This window comes from Phodopus roborovskii, unplaced genomic scaffold (genome assembly GCF_943737965.1).
Source record: "Phodopus roborovskii unplaced genomic scaffold, PHOROB, whole genome shotgun sequence".
In the NCBI taxonomy this organism is placed as follows: domain Eukaryota; kingdom Metazoa; phylum Chordata; class Mammalia; order Rodentia; family Cricetidae; genus Phodopus; species Phodopus roborovskii.
The window spans coordinates 29,502-55,901 of record NW_026126485.1 but is presented as its reverse complement, the minus strand read 5'-3'; the positions used below and the strand labels follow the sequence as shown (position 1 = coordinate 55,901).

General features: G+C 36.3%; 1 protein-coding gene across 1 annotated transcript in view; it reads right to left on the bottom strand.

Moving 5' to 3' along the window:
- LOC127229944 (succinate--hydroxymethylglutarate CoA-transferase-like) overlaps positions 1–16,128 on the bottom strand; it is a 536,724-nt gene extending 520,596 nt beyond the window's left edge. Inside the window, exons 1-3 of the mRNA XM_051195053.1 lie at positions 15,967–16,128; positions 14,784–14,876; positions 14,667–14,669 (exon numbers count right to left, since the gene is read on the bottom strand). Coding sequence (XP_051051010.1) covers positions 14,667–14,669; positions 14,784–14,876; positions 15,967–16,128 — 258 coding nt within the window. The remainder of the gene's footprint in view (positions 1–14,666; positions 14,670–14,783; positions 14,877–15,966) is intronic.
- Between the last annotated feature and the right edge of the window lie 10,272 nt (positions 16,129–26,400).

Below are 26,400 nucleotides of genomic sequence, written 5' to 3'. Positions count from 1 at the left end.
GCAACCACTCCACATAGATGAAGCCCTAGAGTCAAATTCCAGCATTACAAAAAAGCAAGACAAAGTGAAGTGTAACAAAATCTAATATGTTTGCTATGATCCAGTAACTCATAATAATTTTTAAGTTAAAAAAATTAATTTTGGTGTATATTTCCAGAGGGATAGAGTCCATCATAGCAAGGATAGCATGGACTGTGAACTGGAACAGTAAGTTTGCTGATCATATTTCATCTGCCTACAGGAAACAAAGTAAGAACAGGAAGCAAGGCAAGGCTATAAACCACCAAGCCAACTCGCAATGACTACTTCTTCCAGCAAGGATCCACTTCCCAAAGGTTCACTGGTCCCTTCAAACAGTACCACCAACAAAAGACCAAGGATCAAATGCAGAGCTGATGGGAGACATATCTCATCCAAAACAGAACAGACTGTAAGTTAGAACATATGTGGGAGTTAATGCCAAATAGAAAAGTGAAGTGAATTTCCTCTTATACTTGAGGAAAACATCTGCAAGAAAGATTATTAATACAATGAAGTAAATTAATGGAAGTGTGGACTTATTATTGGTCATCAGAGAATTGAAAGGTGATTGGTGACATAAATTAGACTTTTCAGAACTTCTATATGCTAAATGATTATCTACAGCAGAACAGAAGTCTCATCTGTTTTACTATGATCTTAACAGAAGTAATGTTGACATACAAGTCTTACTAGGTTCATCAATTAATTTCTTTTTAATTATTGTTTATTGGTGCTCAGTTTCTTTTTGCCTTTATTTTTAATAATACAATTTTGAATGATAATTATTACAAATGAATATGTACTTGGCATAGACTTTTTTCATCCTTTAAAAGATGTTTATTTGCATATGTGTCTATATGAGTGTATGCCGTGTGTGTGTGTGTGTGTGTGTGTGTGTGTGTGTGTGTGTGTGTGTGTACAATCTGATCTGAGGAGGCCAAAAGAAGGCAACAGATCCCATAGAACTGGAGTTACAGCCACCTGTCACAGATACTAGGAATTGAACTCCAGTCCCCTGGGAGAGCAGTAAGCACACTATTAGCCACAGCCATCTCTCCAACCCTTTCTCTAAATTTTTAAGCAAAGGGAGAACTGCCCATTTTAGTGCTCTCAAGAACAAGTTTATATATTTATAGAGGTAGGTTCCTATCTTTAACAGAGATTATTTTGAAAATCATATTGTTCTTTCTCATTTGGTTGAGTTTGGACTGCATCTTTAATAACATTTCATTAAACTAAAATCCTCATTTCCTTTAATGACTCTGTAACTATATATTATCCTCCTTATCTCAAACAATCCTTCTAATATTGCTATAGCTTAGCAATATCTCAATATTTCTGTAAATGTCCAATACAAATTTTTAAGTAGAAAAAAACGCATCATGTTGCCCTCCTTTTTAAATGATTTAAAATTAATTAAACTACAAATTTCATGATAGTTAAAATTTCATCCATGTACCTTTATTTATTTTACCTTTAAGTTTCCATGGATATTTTTTAAGTACTATTTTAGACTCTCACAGAAACTACTCATGAAGGTATAATGACAACTCACCTGCATCAATAGCAATAGGAGTTACCTTTTACTGAGAACTTACTGAATTCAGATAAGATGCCCAGCTCACACTGTCTCGTTTAATTCTCATGGGTCTAACTTCTAACCTCAAGCCCTCTTGGTTGTACCTGCTAAACTGTCTCTGAGTTATTGTTGCTTACAAGACTAATATGGTATACCCTCCAAAAGAGGGCTCAAGAAGCCATTATTTATTTGATTTGTCAAGGGTCATATAAAAGCAGGGAGTTGAAACTATCATACAGGAAAGCTTATACCATTCCATGTCTCAGAGTTCAAATATATTCTATAGCAGGGGCATGCACTGTATTTTCTGCCTTCTAGAATCACAATAAATACATTAACTTCCAAAACCATGATGAAAAAGAAAGCATTTGTTCTCTATTTAATAAAGAAACAAATATCAATCCTCTGTTGAACCTAGTACTGAAGTAACTTCTAGTTTGGATATAGTGAGACAATAAATGAATTATTTAATTCTAAAGTCATGATTCTAATCTTGATTATGACAAAGAAATGTTACTTAACATCTCTAGGTCTTCTTTTAATAAATAAGAAATGAAAATAAAGTTTGATATGTAATACAAGCACATCCCTTGTGCTATGTGATCTATGTGTTCAGAGGCATCCAGATGGTCAATATATAGTTACTACCATTTCATCAACTAAGCTAAGTATGCAATGTGGTCACAGGCCTGTTCAAACTCTATCTTCACACTTTACTGAGTGCCTTAGTGTGACTATGATTTAAAAACAAAACCACACATAAAAAGAGACAGATGTGTATTGTTTAAATTTTGACATTTAATAGGATTTCTTAATGTGAGCTAAAAAATATAAAAATATTCTCAATGTTACCTAATCTGCCTGATTTAATAGCACTTGGACATTTTCTAAGGAATGATAACAAAGTGCTGCATCTCCTCACACTAGGAATTTACTGCCTGTCTGTGTCTTTGCTCGGGCCAAATTAAATACACAGCATAATGACCCTCTGAGAAATAACAAAGCACAGCTTCCTGCTCTACTCCTTGGTTGAATAAACCCAAACTGAGGTAAAGAGGACAGTGTTTCATTTAATCATCCAAGTAACTGTTTCTTCCATCTCTTGAGTTAGAAGCTACTTCAGAAGAAAAGTCTAGAAAAAAGTCATGATGTGATTGATCAGGTCATTTAAAGAAAAAAAATCTTTTTGAAGATTCTTTATTTGAAAAGCTCAAGGAGTGTGAATGAAGCATAAAAGTCCACTGCTCTCAATATTCCACTCCGGAACACCTTCAGTTGCCCAAAGTCCAGGTACTATTCAAGCTTTTTGTCTGTGAAGCATAAAAGCTCTCCTGGAAGAGATGGTAGGTACATCACTTACTTCCAGAAAATACTACCCAAAACTCTTTAGGAAGGTATTGTAACATAAAAGCACAAAGAAGAAGAATGGTAAACAGAAGCAAATGTGCCCTAGAGTCCAAGTAGATAGGTGGGCTTTGGTTTGGTTCAGATTTTTTTGTTTGTTTGTTTGTTTGTTTGTTTTGGCTCTAGTTGGTTAATTTATTGGTACTTAGTTTCATTTATTGCAACAGTATGGATTGAACTCAGGGCCCTTTATACTCTAAGCAAGTGTTCAACCTTTGGAACACTACTTACAGTCCTGTTTTATTTTTATTTTTTGAGACAGAGCCTCCCTACATTGCTCAGCCTTTAATTATTCATATGCACAACACCCTCTACAGATGGTGGAGTTTTGAGGATAAAAGCTATGTCCACATGCTTACGTATACAAGTTATAGGCTACAATATCAAAATTTAAAGGATGAGAAGAAGCCTAGATGTTTATAAAGAGATGAGTAGATAATGAAAATATGATGCAAATACAAAATAAAATTCTATTCAGCTGTAAAAAATGATATAATGGAATTTTCAGGCAAATTAATATAACTAAAAATATTACTCTAAGTGAATTAACCCAAATGCAGACAAACACTGCATGATCTCTGCCTGTGGGTTCTAGATCCAAATCTTTAGGTTTGAATGTATAACTTGGAAAAATCATAGAAGCCAGGAAAGTAGAAAAGAACCATTGAAGGAGGTGAGAGGAAGGAGTTCTGGGAAGGAAAATAACGATATTATGAAGGCAGAAGAAGAAAAAATGGAGAGACTCAAATGGAGAAGGGAGAGGAAGAGTGGGGAAGGAGGAGTAAATGACCTTCATGCTTGGATCTTGTCTCGTCTTTAGGTTTTGTATCTGCTGTCACAATCACTGTGGGTTCCTAGTGTACATCTGCCTTATGCCTGGAAAACACTGTCCTCCTGGAAGCCTGCTACCACCTCTGCACTTACAATCTTCTCATCATTTTAGCACTAAGCATGGACTTCCCTTCAGACAAGTTGAAGATCACTATGTTAATTACCACATACTTTTCATAAAGAAGGTCCTTTTAGGAAAGTTGAGTGATACACCCCTGATTTACAAAGCATAACAAAAGATGTCAGGGATTGTTTAATTGTCATGTCCATGTGTTGTTAATAGCAATAGGGCCCATCAACTATCTAGCCACAAGTTCTTGACCTCATTGACAGTGGTCAGTCATGAGTTCCATCACATGGAACAGTACCTAAGTCCAATTTTAAGAGTGTTTTTTTTTTTTTACTTGCAAACATTTGTATCACTCTTGCACCAGTGGGCACATCTTGTCAGGCATGTCATTACTGCAGCTCACAGGATTCAGAGCTGGGTGAGATTGATGTTTACTTTTCTCTTGTGTTAGCATAATAGTACCCTCTATCAGTATGAATGCTAGCTAGCCAATGGGTTGAAGCTTCTAGTTGTGTACTAACTAGATATTCTCCAGCTAGGGTTCATTGACTCAAATATGTGATGTCTTCTGCTATGGGATCTTAAAGTTGTGGTAAGTAAACAATAGAACTGGCAATATCCTGTCATATTGTGGGGCTTCTATATGACTCACGGGACCAACAACTCAAAAAGAGGTAACCCACATGGTTTTTATTTGGTAACACATGTTATGTACTTAGGGATACTGCCTCCTTTAGAAGGTAATTCTAAACATTCTCTCTCTCTCTCTCCATCTTCCTCCCATCTCTCTCTCTGTCTGTTTCTGTGTGTGTGCACGTGCACACGTGCATGTGCTAGGAAACTTCTAGAATATTAGTTTATTATGGCTTTTTCAAAAGGCTTTAGTGTTAGATATTCCTCCAAGTATTCATTCCTCTACCACACCTTCCCATCTCACAATCAAGTTAATCTTTCCTGATCTATTCCCCCTGCCTTTCACATTATAAACTTTTATGTTCTGGATCCCCACTCCTCAAAATATACCTTCTTCCCCAATGGTCCCTTACTAGTTACTTAACCTCTATGTAAATTCTAAATGAAACACACATATTAAAAGCTTAAAAGCTAACACACACATACAAGAAAAATCATATAGGTTTTGTCTTCTGGAGTGTATGTTACATAAGTCTGGATGGTTATTTCTAGTTCTAGCCATTTACCTGTAAATTTCATAACTTCCTGTTTCTTAACAGAAACAGCAAAAATATCAATCTATAGTTTCCACTTTTATTTAACTTGTTCAGTGTTTAAAACTGCCTGAAAGGTAAAGAGAGACCTGGAGGCAGAACAGAGCATCCAGCATCAGCTGCCATGCCTGTCTTGTCCCTCCACCCTCAAGTAGAGAAAGAGGTAAGTGCCAGGGGCTCTTCCAGCCTACTTTTCCCTCTTTCAGTCCCCTGACCTGTAACCACTAGACCCTTTCTGCCACTGAGGCAGAACAGCATTTAGCCTCAGCAGCCATTCCTATGGCTTGTCCCTCCACCCTCCAGTAGAGAGAGACCTGGAGACAGAAAAAAAGCATCTAGCATTGGCTGCCATTCCTATCTTGCCCCTGTACTCTCCGGAGAGGGGAGAGGATAGAGCCTTGATCTTTTACCCACCGAGAGAGGGGAGAGACTCCACCTGTATCCACTGAAAGAAATGATGGTAAGACCTCAGTGTAAGAACATATTAAAGAACACAACGACATATATGATACCACCAGAGTCTGGATTCTCCACCAGCAAAAGCTGAACATCCCATTGCAGATGAAGCAGAAGAGAATGACCTTAGAAAACAACTTTATGAAAATGATACAGGCCCCTCAAAGGGGATATGAGAAGACCCCCTTTTGAAATTTAAGAAAAACAAAAAAAAATGTAAGAAAGAGAGGAAAAGAGCAAACAAACAAAGCAACAAATCTCTCTTCAAGAAAACCAAGAAAAAAAACTGTCAAAACAGATGAAAGAAACAATTCAAACAGTTCAAGATCTGAAAAACTGAAATAGAGACAATAAAGATAACACAAACTGAGGGAATGCTGGAAATAAAAAGCTGGGTAAATGATCAGGAACTACAGATGCAAGCATAACCCAACAGAATACAAGAGGTGGAAGAGAGAATCACAGGCTCTGGAAGATAAACTAGAGCAAATAGATTCATTGAGCAAAGAAAATCTCAAGTTTAACAAATCCTAAACACAAAATATCCGGGGAAATATGGGATACCATGGAAAGACCAACCTAAGAATGATAGGTATACAAGAAGGCAAAGCCCAGCTCCAAGGTTCAAAAAACATACTCAACAAAATTAGAAGAAAATGTTCCCAACCTGAAGAAGGACATGCTCGACAAAAGTACAAGAAGTTTACTGGACCAAAAAAATAAATAAAGTCCCTATACCACATAATAATCAAAATACCAAATAAACAGAATAAAGAAAGAATAAGAGCAGCGAAGGAAAAAGACCAAGTAATATATAAAGGCAGACCTACAGACCTATCAGAATTACAAAAGCCATAAGGTCCAGGATAGATTGTCTACAAACCAAGATGCCAGCCCAGACTACTATACTCAGCAAACTCAAAATCACTATAGATGGAGGAAATAGGGATATTCCCATGCCAAACCAGATTTACACAAGACATATCCACTAATCCCCAGCCCTACAGAAAGTTATGGAAGGAAATCTACAAGCCAATGAAGTTAACTACACTCACAAAAACATAAGCAATAGGTAATCCACTTTACCAAAGTCCAGAAAAGACTGAGAAAATTAACACACAATACCACCACCAAGGAAGTTTAAAATAAATAAGAATCCCAACAATCAGTGGTCATTAATATCCCTCAATAACAATGGTCTTAACTCACCTATGGAAAAACAACACAGTCTAACAGAATGGGTATGAAGACAGAATCCATCCTGCTGAATACAAGAAATGCATCTCAATTTCAAAGACAGACATTACTCCGAGTAAAGGATTGGGAAAAGATTTTCCAATCAAATGGCCCTAAGAAGCAAGCTGATGTAGGTATTGTAACATCTAACAAATTATACTTCAAACTAAAATTAATCAAAAGAAATGAAGAAGGGCGTTCATATTCATCACAGGAAAACTCTGTTGAAGATGAAGTCTCAATTCTGAACATCTATAGCACCAAATACAAAGGCACACATATTACTAAAATTCAAATCACACATTAAACCCCACATACTTATAGTGGGAGATTTCAAAACCCCCTCCATCACTGGACAGGACGACCAGAAAGAAACTTAACAAAAAAGAAAGGAACTAACAGGAGTTATGACCAACTGAGTTTAACAGAAATCTATAGACCATTCCATCAAAACACAAAGGAATATACCTTCTTCTCAGTGCCACATGGAACTTTCTCTAAAATTTACCACATACTCAACAATAAAGCAAACCTCAATAGATAGAAAAAAAATGGAATAACCCTCTGTATCTTATCAGACCACCATGATATAAAATTAGAATTCAGCAACATGCAAATTGCAGAAACCCTACAAACTCATAGAAATTGAATAATGTTCAACTGCACCACTACTGAGTCAAAGAAAAATAAGGAAAGAAATAAAGATTTCCCTAGATTCAATGAAAATGAAGGCAAAAACATAACAAATTTATGGGATATTTCTGCAAGCATGCTAAGAAGAAAGTTCATAGCACTAAGTGCCCATGTGAAGTAAACTGAGAATAGCAACACTGGAGAATTGACAGAACACCTGAAAGCTCTAGAACAAAAAAAAAAAAAAAAAAAAAAAAAAAAAAAAAAAAAGGAAAGAAAGAAAGAAAATTAACCCCGAGGAGGAATAGATACCAGGAAATAATCAGATTGGGGCTTGGAAATCAATAAAGTAGAAATAAAGAAAACAATACAAAGAATCAATGAAACAAAGAGTTGGTTCTATGAGAAAATCAACAAGATAGATAAATTTTTATCCAAACTAACCAAAAGGCAGAGAGAAAACATGCAAATTAACAAAATCAGAAATGAAAAGGGGGACTAACAATGGACACTGAAGAAATCCAGAGAATCATCAGGTCTTACTTTGAAAACCTATACTTCATAATATTCAAAAATTTAAAGGAATGAACAATTCTCTGATGAGATATCACTACCAAAATTAAATCAAGGATAGATAAGCAATTTAAATAGACCTAGGTGTAACCCCCAGTAAAAGAAAAAGCAGTCATCAAAAGCCTCCCAACTAAAAAAAGCCTAGGACCAGATGGTTTCAGCAATTCGAACCAGAAATCCAAAGAACCACTAGTGTCAATACTCCTCAAATTGTTCCCACACAATAGGGGAGAAGGATCATGGGGGAACTCTTTTACCAGGTTACAATTACCTTGGTACCCAAGCCACAAAGACACAACTAAGAAAGAGAACTACAGGGCAAATACCCCATGAACATTGAAGCAAAAATACTCAATAAAGTACTGGCAAATGGAATTCAAGAACACAACAGAAAAATCATCCACCATGACCAAGTAGGCTTCATCCCAGAGATGCAGGGATGAGTGATGGGAGATGTCATTCTGTAAATATGTTTCTCTTATTGGTTAATGAATAAAGCACTGTTGGCCAATAGGAAAGCAAGATAGGCAGGCTAGGAGCCTAGGGAGCAGAGGAAGTATAGGAGAAAGATTCAAGTATAAAGGAACTTCAGGGTAGTAACACCTGGCCTTCTCCTGTAAGATAAGACCATGTGGAAATTCTAGATTAATAGAAATGGGTTAATATTTAAGACAGCCAGCAGATAAGAAGTTAGTAACTGACCTAAAGCTTTATATCAAATACAGTCTCTGTGTGTTATTTGGGGCTAATGCTGAGGGATCAGACGGAGGATAAAACTACTCTTAACAAAAATGGCGCCAAGGTGGTCCAAAGAACCCTCACTTAAAACTGGTAACAAAAGTTAAGAAAGACAAGGGGAGAGGAAAGCAAGTGTGACTAGAAGATTGAGCCAGGGTAGGAAAGAAGACAGAGAGAGAGAGAGAGAGAGAGAGAGAGAGAGAGAGAGAGAGAGAGAGAGAGAGAGAGAGAGAGAGAGAGAGAGAGAACTGAACATAAAGAAAGGTCTAGAGACCTACAAGACTGCCGCCAACTAACAATTTGAGCAATTGTGGAAGGCTACCATAAATGCCCTTCCTGGATAGTGAGATCAACTTATCCCATCATGGAGCCCTCATCTAGTACCTGTTGGAAACAGAAGCAAACACCCATAACTAAACACTGAGTCAAACTAGAATCCAGATGCAGAGGGAGGTATCCTGGACTCAGGCACGAGCAGCAAAAAAATGCAAGGCTTTTAAGCAGAAGAGCTATGAACCTAATGATAAAAATCCAATAGTTGGCAATGGCAGCGTCTACATCTCCAAGAATGCAGCATGCTGCTGGATGGCAGCCCAGGACCAAGGCAGAGAACACAGCTCTCAGCTCCGCAGAAAAGTTACCCACTGCTATCTTGATAGACCATGGTTAAAAGAGCTGTAGTTTTCATTTTAGCAATGTTGTTGTTTTACCAAAAAAAATATAAGGATTTACAGTAAAGACAATTCCAGACCAAGAAAAAACCACCAAAGGTTTACAATGTATTTTAAAATATACATAGGGCTGGGAGAGAAAAAGAAAAAAGGTTAAATGGTTTAAAAAAGAATAATAAAAATTAGAAAGTAGCTGAGTGTGGTGTCATAAACCTTTTAATTCCAGCACTTGGGAGACAGACACAAGCAGATCTCTGTGATTTCAAGGTAACCTGCATACAGATATAATTCCAGGACATATAAAAGTTGAGCAACAGAGAAACCCTGTCCCAAAAAATGAAAAAATAGAAGTAGAAGAAATAGAGTAATAAAAAGCCACATAAATATGGAAAGCACAAAAGATTCTGGATACTATATACAAGGTGTTGACTTTAAATTGCCCACCACAAGGAAGTACACTGATTATCAATGCTGAGAAATTAATCCAATTTATATATTTTAAAAATGTTTTGACTCCAAAATTAAGTCTAAGGACAAGTTATTGGGGGAAAGGATTTCTATTTTTTTTATTTCCACAGAAAATAGAAAAGCTGTGGATTCCTTTCCAGACTAACATGGTTTGGCAAGCTAAGAAACCCCTGAAGGGCCAATCCATGGAACAAGGCAGCCCTGCAGATCACTACAGCCAGGATTTCTGCACTTCTCAGGATCCCATGACAGTAACCCCTACCAGCAGGAAGCATTTTGGAAAGAATGATGCCAAAATTCCCAAATACTGTTATAAATGTTTGTTTTCATTTAAATGGAGTTGGTTATAAATGGTTAATGATCACAACCAATCTTTTTTTAAAGTTAAAAACGGGATTCTGTTATAGAAATGAATACTTTGTTTTAAAATGGATTTTCATGTATTGATACAATTTAAGGTCAATTTTGTGATATATATATATATATATATATATATATATATATATAATATTTCTTCTCTTGTTTAGGTATTGTGTTTATATAGCTCATTTAGAAATGTAATGTATAAATTAGTACAGATTATAGATAATTACCTATGATAGTCAAAATTTAGAGTTAAGTTAGTTAGATTTCTAAATATATAGAGATGCATTTGAGATGAACAGGCATTCTTAAATCTTTCAAAGACCTACAGGATATGGCATTTAAAATCATTTAGGGTTTTTCTTAACAATGAGGCACAACTGCTCCTGGAAACACTACCTGCATCAGAAAGGAAGATGGGCATCAAAGAAACACGTTATGGAGTTTATTTCCAATATGGCAAAACTAGCCATTTGGGCAAGATACTGCTCTTCTCTGTATGTTTGACTTTATGCTGTATAAACTGAACATGGGGACCCACAGGAAAGTGACTGCTGATACAAGATGGACATTGCTGTGGGGTTCCTGCTTCATGGAAGAGTCTGCCAGACAGTCTACAGATCACAGAGAAAATACTGAAAAACTGCCAATAAGGGTGTACAGTTTAAACTTTCCTGCTTTGCTGAGGAGTCTGCCAGACACACTATGGCCTATAGGCGGAAAAGGAACATTACAGAAGAACTTCCAGTGACTGAGCAGGCAAGTTGTCTCTGTCATTTCTAGAGTTTATATATTATCCTTCTATGGTCTTTGAGGGAGTTGAAGACAAATACATATGGTTATACTTTTCCTTAGGATTAAAGATAAGTTACATATAGGACTTTAGACTCACAAAAATATAGGATAAATGATTGAATATTTTCTTTAAATATTACTAAATGTTATTGGACTAAATATTGTTAACTGTGGTTCTTATTTGATAACTGTTTTGTTATATATTTTGCTGTAAGGAGTAAGGTTTTTCCGCCTGCCACTGGTCTTGTCCCTCCACCGCACCAGCCCCAAATAACACACTGAGACTCTGTATTTGATATTATGCTGTTGGCCAGTTACTTGTTTCTTATTGGCTAGCTATGTCTTAAGTATTAACCCATTTCTATGTATTTCCACGTGGTCTTACCGAGAGCGGAGAAATGGTGGTTCTGTTCTCTCCAGACTCTTCATCTTGACTCCTCCTTACTACTTCCTCTTTCCTCCTTGTCCCCTAGTCCTGCCTGTCTTGCTTTCCTAGTGGCCAACAGTGCTTTATTCATTAACCAGTATGAGAAACATATACAGAATGACATCTCCCATCATTTTGCAATGTTAAGGTTAAAACCCTCTTTTTATTTTAGACACAAAAGAGTAGATTTTGTTATGAGTAGTTTTTCTGGAAGCCTGGTCCCACCATCATGACAGCCCCAAATAACACACAGATATGTTGTATTTTATATAAAGCTGTAGGCCAGTTTCTTATTGGCTAACTCTGTCTTAAATATTAAGCCATTTCTATTAATCTAAGTAATTCTACCTGGTCTCATCTTACTGGAGAGAGGGCCCGGGCCTCTGTTCTCTCAAGTTCTACATCTTGGATTCCTCCCTACTTCTTCCTCTCTCCTCCAAGTCTCCTAGCTCCGCCTATTTTGCTTCCCCTTTAGCAACAGTGCTTTATTCATTAATCAATATGAGGAAGATTGAATGGGGAATGAATAGAAGCTAGCAAGAAAAGAGACACATCAATAGAGGAAGCCATTATAGATTTAAAGAGGAAATCTGCCACTAGGGAATTGTACAGTGATCCACAAAGATGACCCCAATAGGAATCTAAGCAAAAATAGAGAGGGTAACTTAATTGCCCTTTCCCCACCATGAGAATGATGACTACCTTAAATGTCATGCTAGAGCCTTCATCCAGTAGCTGATGGAAGCAGAATCAGAGATCCACAGCTAAGCACTGAGCCAAACCTGAGAACCCAGTTTCAGAAAGGAAGGGAATGATGAACAAAGGGATCAAGACCATACTGGGAAAACCTCAGAAACAGCCAAATGCACAAAAGGAACTCATGGACACCAGTCTGAAAGCTGGAGAACCAACCAGGCACCCTGAATGTGGGTGTTAGCTAGGAGGTTGGTAGTCTATGTGGCCTCTGGCTGTGGAACCAGGATGTATTTCTAGTGCACAAAGGGACACATGGGGAGGGCCTAGTCCCTCACTCCAAACAGACTTGACAGATTTTTGATGAGTGGGTGGGGAATGGGACAGGGGAGGGTGATGGAGAGCATAAGATGATGGGAGGGAGAGGGGAACTCGGATTGATATATAAAATAAGAAATAAATAAAGAAGCAAAAACTGTAATTATCCTAGGAAACTTACTTATAATTACCTTGGAATTCACATAAAAATAATATTTATTGAGTCTATTCAAAAATTGTGAAGAGACAAAAATCTTGAAGCATCTCTAGGGACCCATCTTGTTATATTAGTTTCTTTAAAGTTAAATTTTCATTTATCTTAATCATTGTGCTGAACCAGTTCCCTACAAAGAAGAGGCACATTAATTTATGCTCCTAAGAAAAACTGGAGATATCATTTCTTACAATCAACTGTGACTCAATAACAAAGTACAAATCTATTCTTCAATAAAATCACAGAGAGAACTAGAGAGGGAGAGACATGTCTTTATACATGTAACCAAAACAAAGGCCAAAGATTCTGAATTCCTTTACCTCTCATGGTAAAAATAATTAAGAGCTTATTCAGATGCCAGTATTCTAGGTATGATGCCCAGAGAGACAGTTATGGGCTCTAGAAAGCTTTAAAGTGATATTCTATTTTTACCAAAAAGAAAAGGAAAAAGAAACTTTATATTTTGTAAGGTGACTTAGAGTTTTTCTACATAGCTTTCCAATCAGGAAAGGCTGCTTTCTCCACATGCATCAAAAGCTGAAATCTGAATTTCCATTATTTGAGATGAGTTCATATAAATTCTAACACTGTACTAGGCAAAAAATATTGATAATTTTCACCATCAATCATAATGAATGAATCACTTAGCCATACCTCTGATCTAAGGGCAAACTGATGAGAAGAAATAGTGAAAAGAGTTGAAGGGTCCTGAAACAACAGCACACTTATCATTGATAAATAACTGAAATGTCTAAAAATATTACAAAGTGATTACTGTTGGAAGCTCCCCATTCAAACTAGGTGTGAGATTTTTTTTTAAATCTGGAAAATAAGAAGGCTCAACCTTCCTATTTCTACCCAGTTTAAAAATACAACTTTATGAATCAAGGGAGGAAGGTCTAGCTAGATGTCTAGAACCACCACAAGAAAATCTTAGTTAGGGAAGCAGATGTCCCTAAAGTAGTCAAGAATCCACTAGGTAGAAAAAAACAAACAAACAAAAAGGGAGGCACGGAAGATATACTCAAAACTTGTAAGTATCCCATAAGGTAACTCAATATGAGAAAAGCAACTATACCAGGAAATCACAGCAAAGTCTCGTGTATACAATGGCCATAAACAGAACAAGAGAAGGCTGCATGCTGGGCTCAAGCTGGATTATACATTCCTCAGATTTGCATTTAAAATAAAATGGAAATGAAACTAGACCTGCCCATGGAAATAATCTCTTAACATTGAAAGGATGACTGGAAGTGCTGATGGATTTCCCAGCCAAAAAAAAAAAAAAAAAATCTATGTTTTCTGTTTCCTGTCACAGAATACACATGCTGAAACAGCTAGAGCAAAATCCACTCTTTACTCAGCAGAAACTTCCAGGGTAATGCCTATAGTTCTACTGGATATTAGAGAAGAAATGAGAAAGACACCACTACTCTTGAACTCATGATGTAGGACATGGGGAAGTTTGACAAATAAAAGGAAATGCAAAGAAATATGCAACTAGGCTAAGGCTAGTGGCTTGGAAGAGTTAGTAAAGTTTTTGTTATTTTTGAAGGATCATTGTTTCTTCACATATTCATTTGCACTAGCCAAAGTCCAGAATTCCTGAGGTTAAGTTTGGAGACTTAATAAAGAACAGCAGCTCAAAGATCTGTTTTTCTACAAGGATGAAGATCCATCACACGCACATTTTCACTTCACTCTAACCCCTGAGAATATTATTGTCAGATGGAGAAGGTAACATTTGTTTTAGAGCAACACACCATGCTTTATAAGCAGCTACAGTCAAAAGGTATAACAGAAGCTTTGGTTGAAAGAAAAAGAAAGAAATGAAGAAACCATCGTACTATAAACTCCAAAGTACCATTTACAGTGTTCCTTTGATCTACTTAAGTTTCTTCTACAAATCGTCTAGGGAATAAATATGAAAAAATGAAACGAGAACAGAACCTGCTATAAGACAGAGACATGTTATCGAACAACCCTGGAGGGTTTGTAAAAAACAATTCTCAGAGTCATAGGTGTACAGATCTGTGATTCTAGTAATTAAGGCGAAAATGAACCCGCATAAGGAACAATGCTGCCATGAGCTGTGCCCCCATCGTTTTGCTTCCTTTGGCTAATAAGATAATTAGCAGCTACTTGGGTCAAACACGCCACCTGCCAGAAGAAAAATAGGAAGCAAGGGAGTTAGTTCAACTGTAATCATTAATAAAATATTATAATATAAAGTTATTTCACTTTGTCATCATAGAGAGGGAAAGACCCAAATTCAGTGAGAATAAACACATGTCAGTATTCTCTTCATACAAACAGAGAACTTATAAGAGAGTACTAAGAATTGAGTCAGTTTAGAAATGTTAACACAAAAAAAAAATCATCTCCTGAAAAAAGCCATGTGAAGGCAGATGTCAGCCATGCCAAGAGCAGTTTGGTCTAGGCCATGGGGGGTAGGGTGAATGTTAAGAAATACTATATGAAATTTTTCTGGGGCTATGCCCTTATTCTTTTCATCACGGTACTACTGAAAATCTTGCATCATCAATAAACCAGTGAACCAAAGCAAGGATCTTCAGCTCTGAGTTTTCCACATATAAAAAGAAAGTTTTCCACATATAAAAAGAGAATGCCAAGCTTTTATTCATCCAGTTTAGTTGTTTTTCAAAAATAATGCCCCAGGATTTTTTTTTTTTGATATGGAAAAACAAGATATTTTTTAAAATTCTATTAATAAACCTTCCTCCCCTTTCCTCCCACTCATCAATGTCTGAAACAGATGGGAAAGCTGGTCTTGAGGTCAGAATGGCAGGAGAGCTGCCCCTGCCCACCATCAGCTGTAACAAGTGAGAGCAGGCCCCTGCACCTCCCATCCATGGCACATAGATATAATCCCAATGATAGAGGTGTATGTGAGCCAGCCCCGATACTGTGAGCATGGAAGAGCTGTCCCCACTATTCACCTGCGTGTGGTTTCATGGACAGGGAGAAACATGCCCCCAATCAAGGCCTGAGGCAGATGGGAAAGCTGGCCCTGAAGTCATGAGTGGGGGAACTAGCCCTGCCTCCTCATCTGCTGCAGCACTCAGAAAGACGTCCCTACACCTAGCCTGGGCAACACAGTAGAGGTGACCCTGAAGGTGTAGGTGTGGGAGGATCTGATCCTGTGGGACATGAAAGCAGGAGAGCCAGCCCCATCCCTTGCCCATTGCAGGAAAGGGTGAACTGAGCCAAGGCACCATACGAGGCTCACTCTGGTGGTGAGGACCAGGAGAGCTGGTGGGCTGACAACCCTGATCACCCCAATATCCACCCAACCTGAGACCTGCTGGAGCATGTAAAGGAAAAAGTCCTGTGGAACAAGCTGCAGGATTTCCACTACAAGGGCAACAGCAGGAACCAAGAGGAGATCCATGAGGGCCAAGAATTGATAGTGTAGCAGATAACAGAGATCTCAAACCAGATCAATGACTCTTGGCAATGGACACTCTCCAAATAACGATATATGGACAAAAAGGTTTACTGCATGACTCACTCTGCCACACTACAGCTTCCATGACAAGATAACCCCCTCCCTTTTTATCTTTTCTCTTAAACTTTATGGGGGGATGGAAGGGCAGAGGCTAGATATGCATGGACAGGAAATGAATAAGATTGAGGTATGATGTGAAAGACACAAAGAATAAATAAATAAAAAGAAAGTTAAAAAAAGTAATAGGTATTCCTCTTTTACAAAAAGTTACTATACTCAATGGTCTGATCCCCATACCTTCATTATCAAGTTCATTTTGCCCTTTATTGCCATAGATTTATTTAGTGGCATCTGAAACCTCAGATCACTCTCTGAATCTTAGTGGTCTTTAAACAGATCCTGAAAAGCCTCTTATTTTGATTTTGGTTGATTTATTATGACTTGAGACATTATACAAAAACCTCAGTCTATAATCCAGGCCACTCAGGAAAACCTTCATAGACAAGCTAGCTTCAACGCAGAATTCTCCTGCCTTGTCCTGCTGTGTACTGGCATCGTGAGCATAACCCATAAACTTTCAAGTCCACATAAGGAAATCATGAGGATAATGTCAGGGATTTCTATGACCATCATTAGGGATCTTAGATTCCTGGATACTTAAGCCTTCAGAAGATCAGGACTATGGAAGGTTGATAACAATATTTACATATTTTATAAGGTAAAACCACCTGGCTTCATGACATAGCTGGCTTAATTTCCTTTCAGATCAAGTTGTAACTGGTAACCTTCCAAGCCTGTACTGTAACACACCCTAACTCCGAGAGGCTTCTAAAGCAACCAGGTGGAGATTTTTCAGGGCAAGGTGGCCTTAACCATTTCTTGCTCTATGCCTGTATGGTAACTGTACTCTCAAGAAGTATCAATCTGGTTGCTCTATCAGTCATTTTCCTTTATTATGGAGACTGACTTTCATTTTGTGTTCATTTATTGCTCTGCTGAAATTGGAAATGCCTTGTGGCAGCTGGTTTGGCTGTACTACACAGGTGGCAAACTAATAAATTCTGAGTCATTCACTTGACTTCCATCTGGTCTTGAGCATTTGAACCATGAAACACTCCAGGGCTGCTTGGGCTGCCTAGTGCTAATGATTATTTCACAGACCCGCTTCTGTGTCTTTCAAAATACAAAACCAAAACATTTATAGTAAAAATGCCCTGGTAGGAATTCCAGATTCATGGTTTCTAAGTTTTGCCAATTTCCATAGTTGTGCACTAATTTAACTTTGATTCCCAAATACTGCTCTATAAAGTTATTATTATTTTAGCTAAATTTACAGGTTTTAAATATTTCAAAATCAAATAAAATATTTTACATCTTAATGTATAGGCAGATATTATCTCACTGTTAGAATTATATATGCTGTAACCCAGACAGTAGGAACACAATTTGCAAAATGGTAAAAGATCTCAAAGTTTTCAATTAACATCTGTACTTTACCTTATTCCTCTTTGCTGTCAAATAATAAGACAAAAGGGATGTAATAGTATCCATTTTCATAATTCCTCTTTCCAGAATTTTGGGGATATTTTGAAGTCTGAATTTTATATGACAGATACTCCTCACATATCTCTTTTGAGATCCTAGGCATTTTTCAAAGAAAAATCCCAGTGAGAGTCATTCTCTAAGACACTGATGATATTACAGAACAAGAGTTCAAATTCATAAAGTAAATACTGTAAGAAATAATCACCATAGGTTTATTATATCTATTTTTACATAAAAGTCAAGAGATGCTTGCTATAATAGCATAAGCAAAGATGTATGAGCAGTAGAGCAAGAGATGATCACAAGCAAACTGCAAACCCTAAAGTGACATAGGCAAGGGCTAGACCAAGGCTAAATATCAACCTGGATACTTTATTTCTTATCATCTTCTTTTTTCTCTCCTTCAAGTATGTGTGTGTTTGCATGTGTATGTTGGCAGATGGGGTCTCTCCACATAGCTCAGGGATGTCTTGGAGGTCAGTATGAAGACCAGGTGGGCGTGGAACTCACATAGATTGACCTACCCAGCCCTTTCAATTTTTGACTCTTTTGCCTTGTTTGCCTGACCCTGACTCCAATACAGTGAATTTGAATTACAGGTCAAAACTTATCTCTCAAACTGCTTCTAAATGGAAGATAATATCCCTTCCTCTATACATCAGTAATTAATCCCAAAGAGTTTCAGAATTAGCAGGTTCCTCAGTGGGTGAAAAGGTTAAATAAGATTTTAAGCCACTTGTCATTAAAAATAAAATTATGATTTATGGTAGCCCCAAAGACAAAGTTGGATGGAGGAAGAATTCTATTTTTGAGAAGAGAGCAATGGAGCTAAACTTAGCAGTTCAATATTTAAAAAGGGCATACAAAATGAGTAATCTGATGCTTATAGGCTGTATTTAAGACATGAGAAAGGGGGAGAAAGTCACCAGCTAGTGAGATGATTTCGATGAAAAATCAGGGGGTTCTTGGGCAATTAGTGACAAATTTTTCACAAATTAAAAGAATGCAGGATGTGACTTTTAGGTTAATAACTACATACTAAACACCATTCTAAATATTGCATTAGATCATTACTTTCCTCCCCTCAACTGGGCTCATTATTTCATCAAATGGACGCTATATAATTTACTCAGAATGTTGTTTTTATATGGTTTCATCTAAACAAAAAAGGTAACTTGGTTTAATAATAATAATTCTGCAATAAAATCTATTATTTTAAATAATAGAATGATCCTGATAGTTTTTGTATCTAACCAGAAGTCCGAGTGGGGACTAACCCAAGAGATCACAAAGGGCACAGCCCCTAGAGGCCTGAGGAAGGTTGGGTCTTTTTATTTCACAAAGAAGCCTTGTGATTCCTGTCACCACCTGACCACATGCTACATTTCCAGCAAACTAAAGCAACAAAACATTTTATCTACAAAAAACAACTTTCAGAGCAAAACGAAACTAGTACTATGATCCACTGCATCAAAAAAAGGCAATTTTCCTCCTCCTGTGCCCTGTATATTCTGGTAAATAACTATATTGCACTAAATAACAAGCAAACATTTTTTACCCATCTCTCAAAGAGTCTTAATTTCAGTTTTAACATCATCTTTTCCATCAACCCTTGAGCTATTAGCTAGACATAAAATATTTCTTGACTTAAAAAGAGTACATTAATACAACTACTGCTGCTATGTTTCCTATGGTAGAGCTTGTTCTACAACTACAAAGCAATAAGATGTCAAAAACTAAAAAGTCACTAAATTAATTATTCCCAAGCATAGCTGTGCATATGTCACTGTTAGACTATAGAGGGCCAAAGGAATTTTTATATTCTACCCCTAAGCTTCTGAAACAAATTCTTTAGAACAGAATATAGGGGAAAATCATTTCGTTAATGTACTTTTAGTTGCACATTAAATTTGAAAATCAAAGCTTTAAGAATGTTCAATCAAATAGTTTAACATATATAAGTGGTAAATAAAAGAATAGGGAAGACAAATAGCTTGACTGAAGTAGTACAGCTAGTTAATCACTTTACCTCCATTGTTTTCCTTAACATGTGTCTCTTCTTGTTCTTTTTTTTTAAATTAAGGACAAGTTTAGGTAAATATTGTGTACTGTAAACCCCTTTTACGTTCTCATGCACATAACACAGAACCTCAACACTCGAAATTTTTAATAATTTAAATGCAATCAATATGTGTTTTTTAAACAATGCTTGAGACTGTTATATGAGAGATACTTACTGATGCAGGAATAAAATAAAATATAGGTAGGTGGGATGAATGGATGGGTAGATAGACACACGGAAAGATGCTATAAATTTAGCCTCTTTTGTTCTTATGAAATAGATGAGAAGATAAGTATTAAAACACCTGATGGAGAGAGGGGATAGATGCAAAAGAATAAACCTAAGCAAGAAAAGCTCAAGGAGAGAGAGAGAGAGAGAGAGAGAGAGAGAGAGAGAGAGAGAGAGAGAGAGAAATTAAGAGCAAATCAGTGAAAGTTAGTCAATCATGGGCTTCAGATGATATCTGACAACATTCTCAGCATTTGGCTAGGAAAGCTAGGTGTGGACATACCAAAGAATTTACCTAGTAGTCACGAAATATTAAATAACACACAGAAGTTAGCTAATATGGGACCAAGACAACACAAAATAATAAGTACTAGGTTGAGAGACTGCAACATCTCAACATCTCTATAATCACTGTGCTTTGACAAGACAAAGGTTAAGTTTGTGCATCTTCTTCCCAGGATTTCACCACAGAGACTTACTTTTCTAATAAACATACTGAAAGATCACCTCTTGGTCACCTTGCTCTGGAAGTTTTTATGTAATGTCATGTACTTCCAATAGTTTAGTTCATTAGATCCAATAAATCATCCAAGATGATTTATTTATCCTCTGTTGTATTACAGTATGAAACCACTCCTTTCAGATAACTGGTTATCTAAGCAATCATATCTCACAGCCTGAAGAAATAAGACCATGCCTGAGTGTAGTTCCATTTCTGTTCCAAATTTATGGATCCGCCCAGTTCTCAGTTCCCTCTAAGCGACTTACCACTTAGGATCCAAATTAAGTGGGGACTGTGGTGATATTTTGTTTGTGATCCAACAAATAAAGTTTGCCTGAAGATTAGAGTGAGAGCTCGCCACACTAGTAACCATAGATGGTAGGCAGTTAGGTCACACAACTTTAATCCCGGCACTGTGGAGGCAAAGGCAGCCACCCTGGGCTAAGCAAATCTGATCCAGCTCAAAAGAGAAACAGCCGAGGTGGTGGGGTCACACCTTAATCTCAGTACTTGGAGTCATATATCATTAATTCTAGCACCTCTGAGAGGTGGAGACAGGAGGTGGAAAATGATGGGCAAAGAAAGGAAGAAAGAGCTCAAGGCATTCAGACTGAGGGATTCATAGGGACAGGATCATGCCTTGACATAAGGATTCAGAAGTAAGCATTTACCCTAATATTTATCTGGCTCCTGTTTTTATTATTAAGACCTATAAGGCAATTCAGTATTTGAAAATTACATTAACAAAAGAAATAGAAACAATGAGAAAAAACTCAGGCTGAAATGTAAAATGGAATTGAAAAACTCAACAACCAAAATATATACAACTCAGAAAATGTCTCACACATAGAATGGATCAAGAGAAGAGAGAAAGTCTAGTACAGATATAGAAAAAATAATTAGACCACACAAGAAAATAAGAGATAGAGAAAATTTTAAGCATTGTGAAGGAACACACAGGAACTTTGTGATAACATAAAAAGCACAAATCCTTAAGTCATTGTATAAATAGAGAGAAGAATCCAGCCAGTTGCATAGACAAAATCATCAACAAGATTACAGAAGAAAGTTTCCCCAAACAAAGGAAAAGACATAATTATACAGATTCAAATTGGCACATAGAACACCAAATAAAAAGACTGGAAAAGAAACTCCCTATTAAAAAAAACAAAACACTAAATATATAGAACAAGGAAAGTAGTGAAATCTTTAAAAGAAAACAAAGTCACATATAAAGAAAAATCTACCACCACAACAGCCGGTTCCCTGCCAAAAAATCTCCGTAAAACTAGCAATACCTGGAGAAATGTACTACAAGTTCACAAAACCATAATACAACATGACTACTTTACCCAGAAAAAATTATCATCCATAATTGAAAGAAAAATAAAAAGTTTCCATGTCATAAGTAGGATAATGGAGTTCATGTCCTACAAAGCAACCCAATGGAGAATACTGAAAGCAATATTCCAGAAACTTAGAAAGCCAGAAACTTAGAAAGAAAACAATTGCTGCTATAGTATGAAACACAAATATACTAGGAACACTAACAGCAAAAAAAGCAACAAAATTATTCTAGTCAAGGCACACTTTCAACAATAACTTTAAAACACTATCGTGGATTTTCAAATCTAAAGAAACACATTAGATGAACAGTTTCAAGAAACAAAATCCATATTTCGTTGCCCATAAGGAACTAAGCTTTAAATGAAAGATCACCTAAACAGAAAGAATTGGAAAATGCACCAAGAAATAGATTTGGACAAATAGATTTCAAACTAAAAATAATCAGAAACAATAAAGAAGAAACCTCACTGTAATTCAGGGAATACCAACAAAGAAGACATTATAAAACTAACCATATGAGAACCAAACTTTGATGAGTCAAATTTCATAAATAGCTTATTATTGGAATTAAAGACAAATATTTGCACAACACAAAATACCACACAATTTCCTTATCCCACTTTCTCCAGTAAAAAGTTTATCTGTACAGAAAGAAAAAGAAAAAGGAAAACTTTAGAATTAAATTATACCATATATCAAATGGCTTAGCAGATATTTACAAGATAGTTCACTAAAAACCAATGTATATGCATTCTAATCAGCAAGCCATTAAAATTCCTATAAAATAGGCTGCATCCTAGCACATAAAAAACAGATCTTAACAAAATCAGAAAGTTTAAATAGCTCAGAGCATACTAACTATATTTTTTTATAATTAGAGGCAATGATTTAATTTTCAAACAAGGTAAAAATATATATATATATATATATATATATATATATATATATATATATATATATTAAGCTATTGGCCAGGTACTAGCATTTCTTATTGGCTACTCTGTCTTAAATATTAAACCATTTCTATTAATCTAAGTGTTTTACATAGTCTTATCTTACCAGAGAGAGGGTCGACCTCCCAAATTCCTACATCTTGACTCTCCTCTGTTACATCTCCCAGAATCCTCCTTGTCATTAGTCCCATCTATTTTGCTTCCTATTGGTCAACAGGGGCTTTATTCATTAACCAATGGGAGAAACATATTTAAGAATGACATCTTCCATCATCTACTCTTTTCTGTCTAAATAAAAAGAAGGGTTTTAACTTTAACATAGTAAAATATATAACAAAACAGTTATCAAATACAAACTATAGTTAACAATATTTAGTTCATTAACATTATCAAGAAGTAAAAGAAAATATTCTATCATCTATCCTATCTTGTAAGTCTAAAGTCTTATATGTAACTTATTCTTTAATTCTAACTAAGGAAGCTATAATTATAACTATCTGTCTTCAACTCCATCAAAGACCACAGAAGGAAGTATATAAACTTACAAATGACAGAGACAACTCGCTGCCTGGTCAGTCACCCAAAGTTCTTCTGTAATGTTCCATCTATAGCCTATAGGCCATAGTGTCTGGAAGACATGTCAGCAAAGCAGGAGGCCTCAAACTGTCGCACCTGTGTTGCCAGTTTGCCAGTCACTTTTCTGTGTCCTGCAGAATGTCTGACAGTCTCTTCCATGAAGCTGGAAGCTCACAGCATTGTCCATCTTGTTTCAGTAGTCACTTATTCTGTAGGTCCTATATGTCCAGTTTATACAGCATAAAGCCAAACAGTCCGTGACAAGAGCAGCATCTTGCCCAAATGGCTACTCTGTCATATTAAAAGTACACTCCATATCGAGTTCCTTGGATTCCATCATCCTTTCCTCGCCAAGCTGGTGGTGTTTCAGGAGCAGTTGTGCTCCTCACTGTCAAGAAAACCCTAAACCATTTTTATATGCCATATTCTTTTAGGTCTTTGAAGGTTTTGAAAAATGTCTATCCATTTGAAATGTATTTCTGTGTATCTAGAAAACCTAACATATAAGTTTTGATTGTTATATGTGACTATAATTTGTACTAAATTATAATTACATTTTTAAATGAGCTATAGATACACAATACCTAAATAAGAGGAGAAACATACATATCACAAAATTTAATTTGTATCAATAAATGAAAATCGCATCTCAAAACTAAGTATTCATATCTACCATATTCCGTTTACCTTTTAAAAAAGAGATTGGTTGTGATCCATAACCATTTGTAATCAACCCCATTTAAATGAAAACAAACATTTGTAGACAATATTTGAGAATTTGGGTGTTATTCTTTCCAAACTGCTTCCTGCTAGGAGCACTGTCATGGGGAATCCTAAGAAGTTGCAGAAATGCTGGCTGTAGTGATCTGCAAGGGCTGCAATGTCCCAGCTATTTTGAAAGTTGGTTCATCTCAGACACTGTTTCCTAACTATAATTTTTTTACTTTAACTTCAAAATTTAGGGGAATCACATTTAAGAATAATTTCATTCTTATTTCACTATGCAAATTTCTTTTTGTTGCTATTTAGAAACTTATTTTTTTCATTTAATATTTTTTTCTTTATTTTTATGTATCGATCCAAGTTCCTCTCCTCCCATCCTCCAAGGCCCCCACAGACACCTCCATCCCATGCCCCTTCCACTCCCCAGGTAGGATGAGGCCTTCCAGATAGATAATCAAAATCATTAAGTTATTTGGGGTAAGGCCTAGCTCCCCACCCTATCCTGTGTCTCTAGGCTGAGGGAGTATCCCTCCATGGGGAATGGCCCATAGTCTGTTCCTGCACTAGGACATCCTGGTTTCCACTGTCAGAGGTCCTATAGCCTACCCAGGCCTCCTAACTGAGACCCACATTCAGGGAGTCTAGGTCAGTCCTATGATTGTTTCCCAGCTATCTGTCTGGGGTCCATGAGCTTCCCCTTATTCAAGCCAGCTAGCTGTTTCTGTGGTTTTCTCCAGCCTGTTCTTGACCCTTTTGCTCATCACCCACCCCTCTCTTTCTCTGCAACTGGATGCTAGGTGTTCAGCTCAGTGTTTAGCTGTGGGTGTCTGCTTCTGCTTCTGTTAGCTACAGAATGAAGGCTCTAAGATGGCATATAAGGTCATCATCAATCTCATTATCAGGAGGGTATTTAAGGTAGCCTTCTCCACTATTGCTTAAACTTCTAACTATAATTTTTAAAAACATAAAATTTATAACAAACAACTTCTAGTAAGTAAACAAACACATGGACATTAAATAACTCATTATTGAATGATAAGTGGGTCAAAGGATAATGTTTCTTAATTTATAAATCCCTGGAATAAATGAAAATGAAAATCATAACACAAGAAAACCTCTGGGACACGATAAAAGAAATAAGTAGAAAGAAAATTTTAGCTCTAAGTGCCTACATTAAAAAAATCAGAAAGAGCACAAATAAATAACTTAATGATGCAACTCAAGACTTTGGACAAAGAAGAACAAACCAAACCCAAATCCATTAGATGGCAAAGAAATAATAGAACTCAGAGAAGAAGAAGAGAAGAGAAAACTTTAAAACTTAGAGAAGAAATAAATGAGATCAAACAAACAAACAAAAAAAAAAACAGAGTACAAAGAATCAAGGAATCAAAGAGCAGCTTGGAAGTTGGAGGGGTGAAGTATTTTGAGAAGATAAAACAAGGTTGACAGACTCTTGGCCCAACTAGCCAAATTAGAAAGAGGACCCAAATTAATAGAATCAGAATAGTGAAAGATTACAACAGACCCCAAAGAAATTCAGGATACCATAAGGAAATACTTTAAAAATCTGTACTTCCATTCAGTTGGAAAAATCTAAAAGAAATAGATAAATTTGTAGATTCATCCAAACCACTAAAGTTAAGCCAAGAAGAGATAAACAATATAAACAAATCCATAACAAAGATTGAAAATGCAATAAAAACCCTTCTGACAGGAAGAAACACAAGCACAGATGGGTTCACAGCAGAATTATAATTAGGCCTTCACAGATTTATGACCAAAACTTCCTAATTTATTTTTTGCAAATATAGAAATGAAGGAGTACTTACCCACCCTGTATAAAGCCAGTATCACTCTAATAATTAAAAAGTAATGTATGGCACGCACATTAAAAAAAAAAACTACAAGCCAACAACCCCAATGAATACATGTTGTATCTGGCAGGAACTATTTGCCAGTTAAATAAAGACACATATCAAAAAGATCATCCACCACAGATAAAAGAAGGCCATCCTGGAGATGCTAGGATGGTTCAACATATATTGGTCAATATCAACTATAAATTTTTGAAAGGCAAAAGTCACAAGATTATATCAATAGAAGAAGAAAAGTCATAAATTAAAAATCTTCTGTACAAAAAGGAAAACAATCAAGCAGAGAAGAACCTCACATAATCGGAGAAAATCTTTTCTAGCTACAGATCTGTCAGGATATTAATATCTAAAATATATTAAAAAACATAAATGAACCAATTAAAAATGGGCTATGAACCCCTT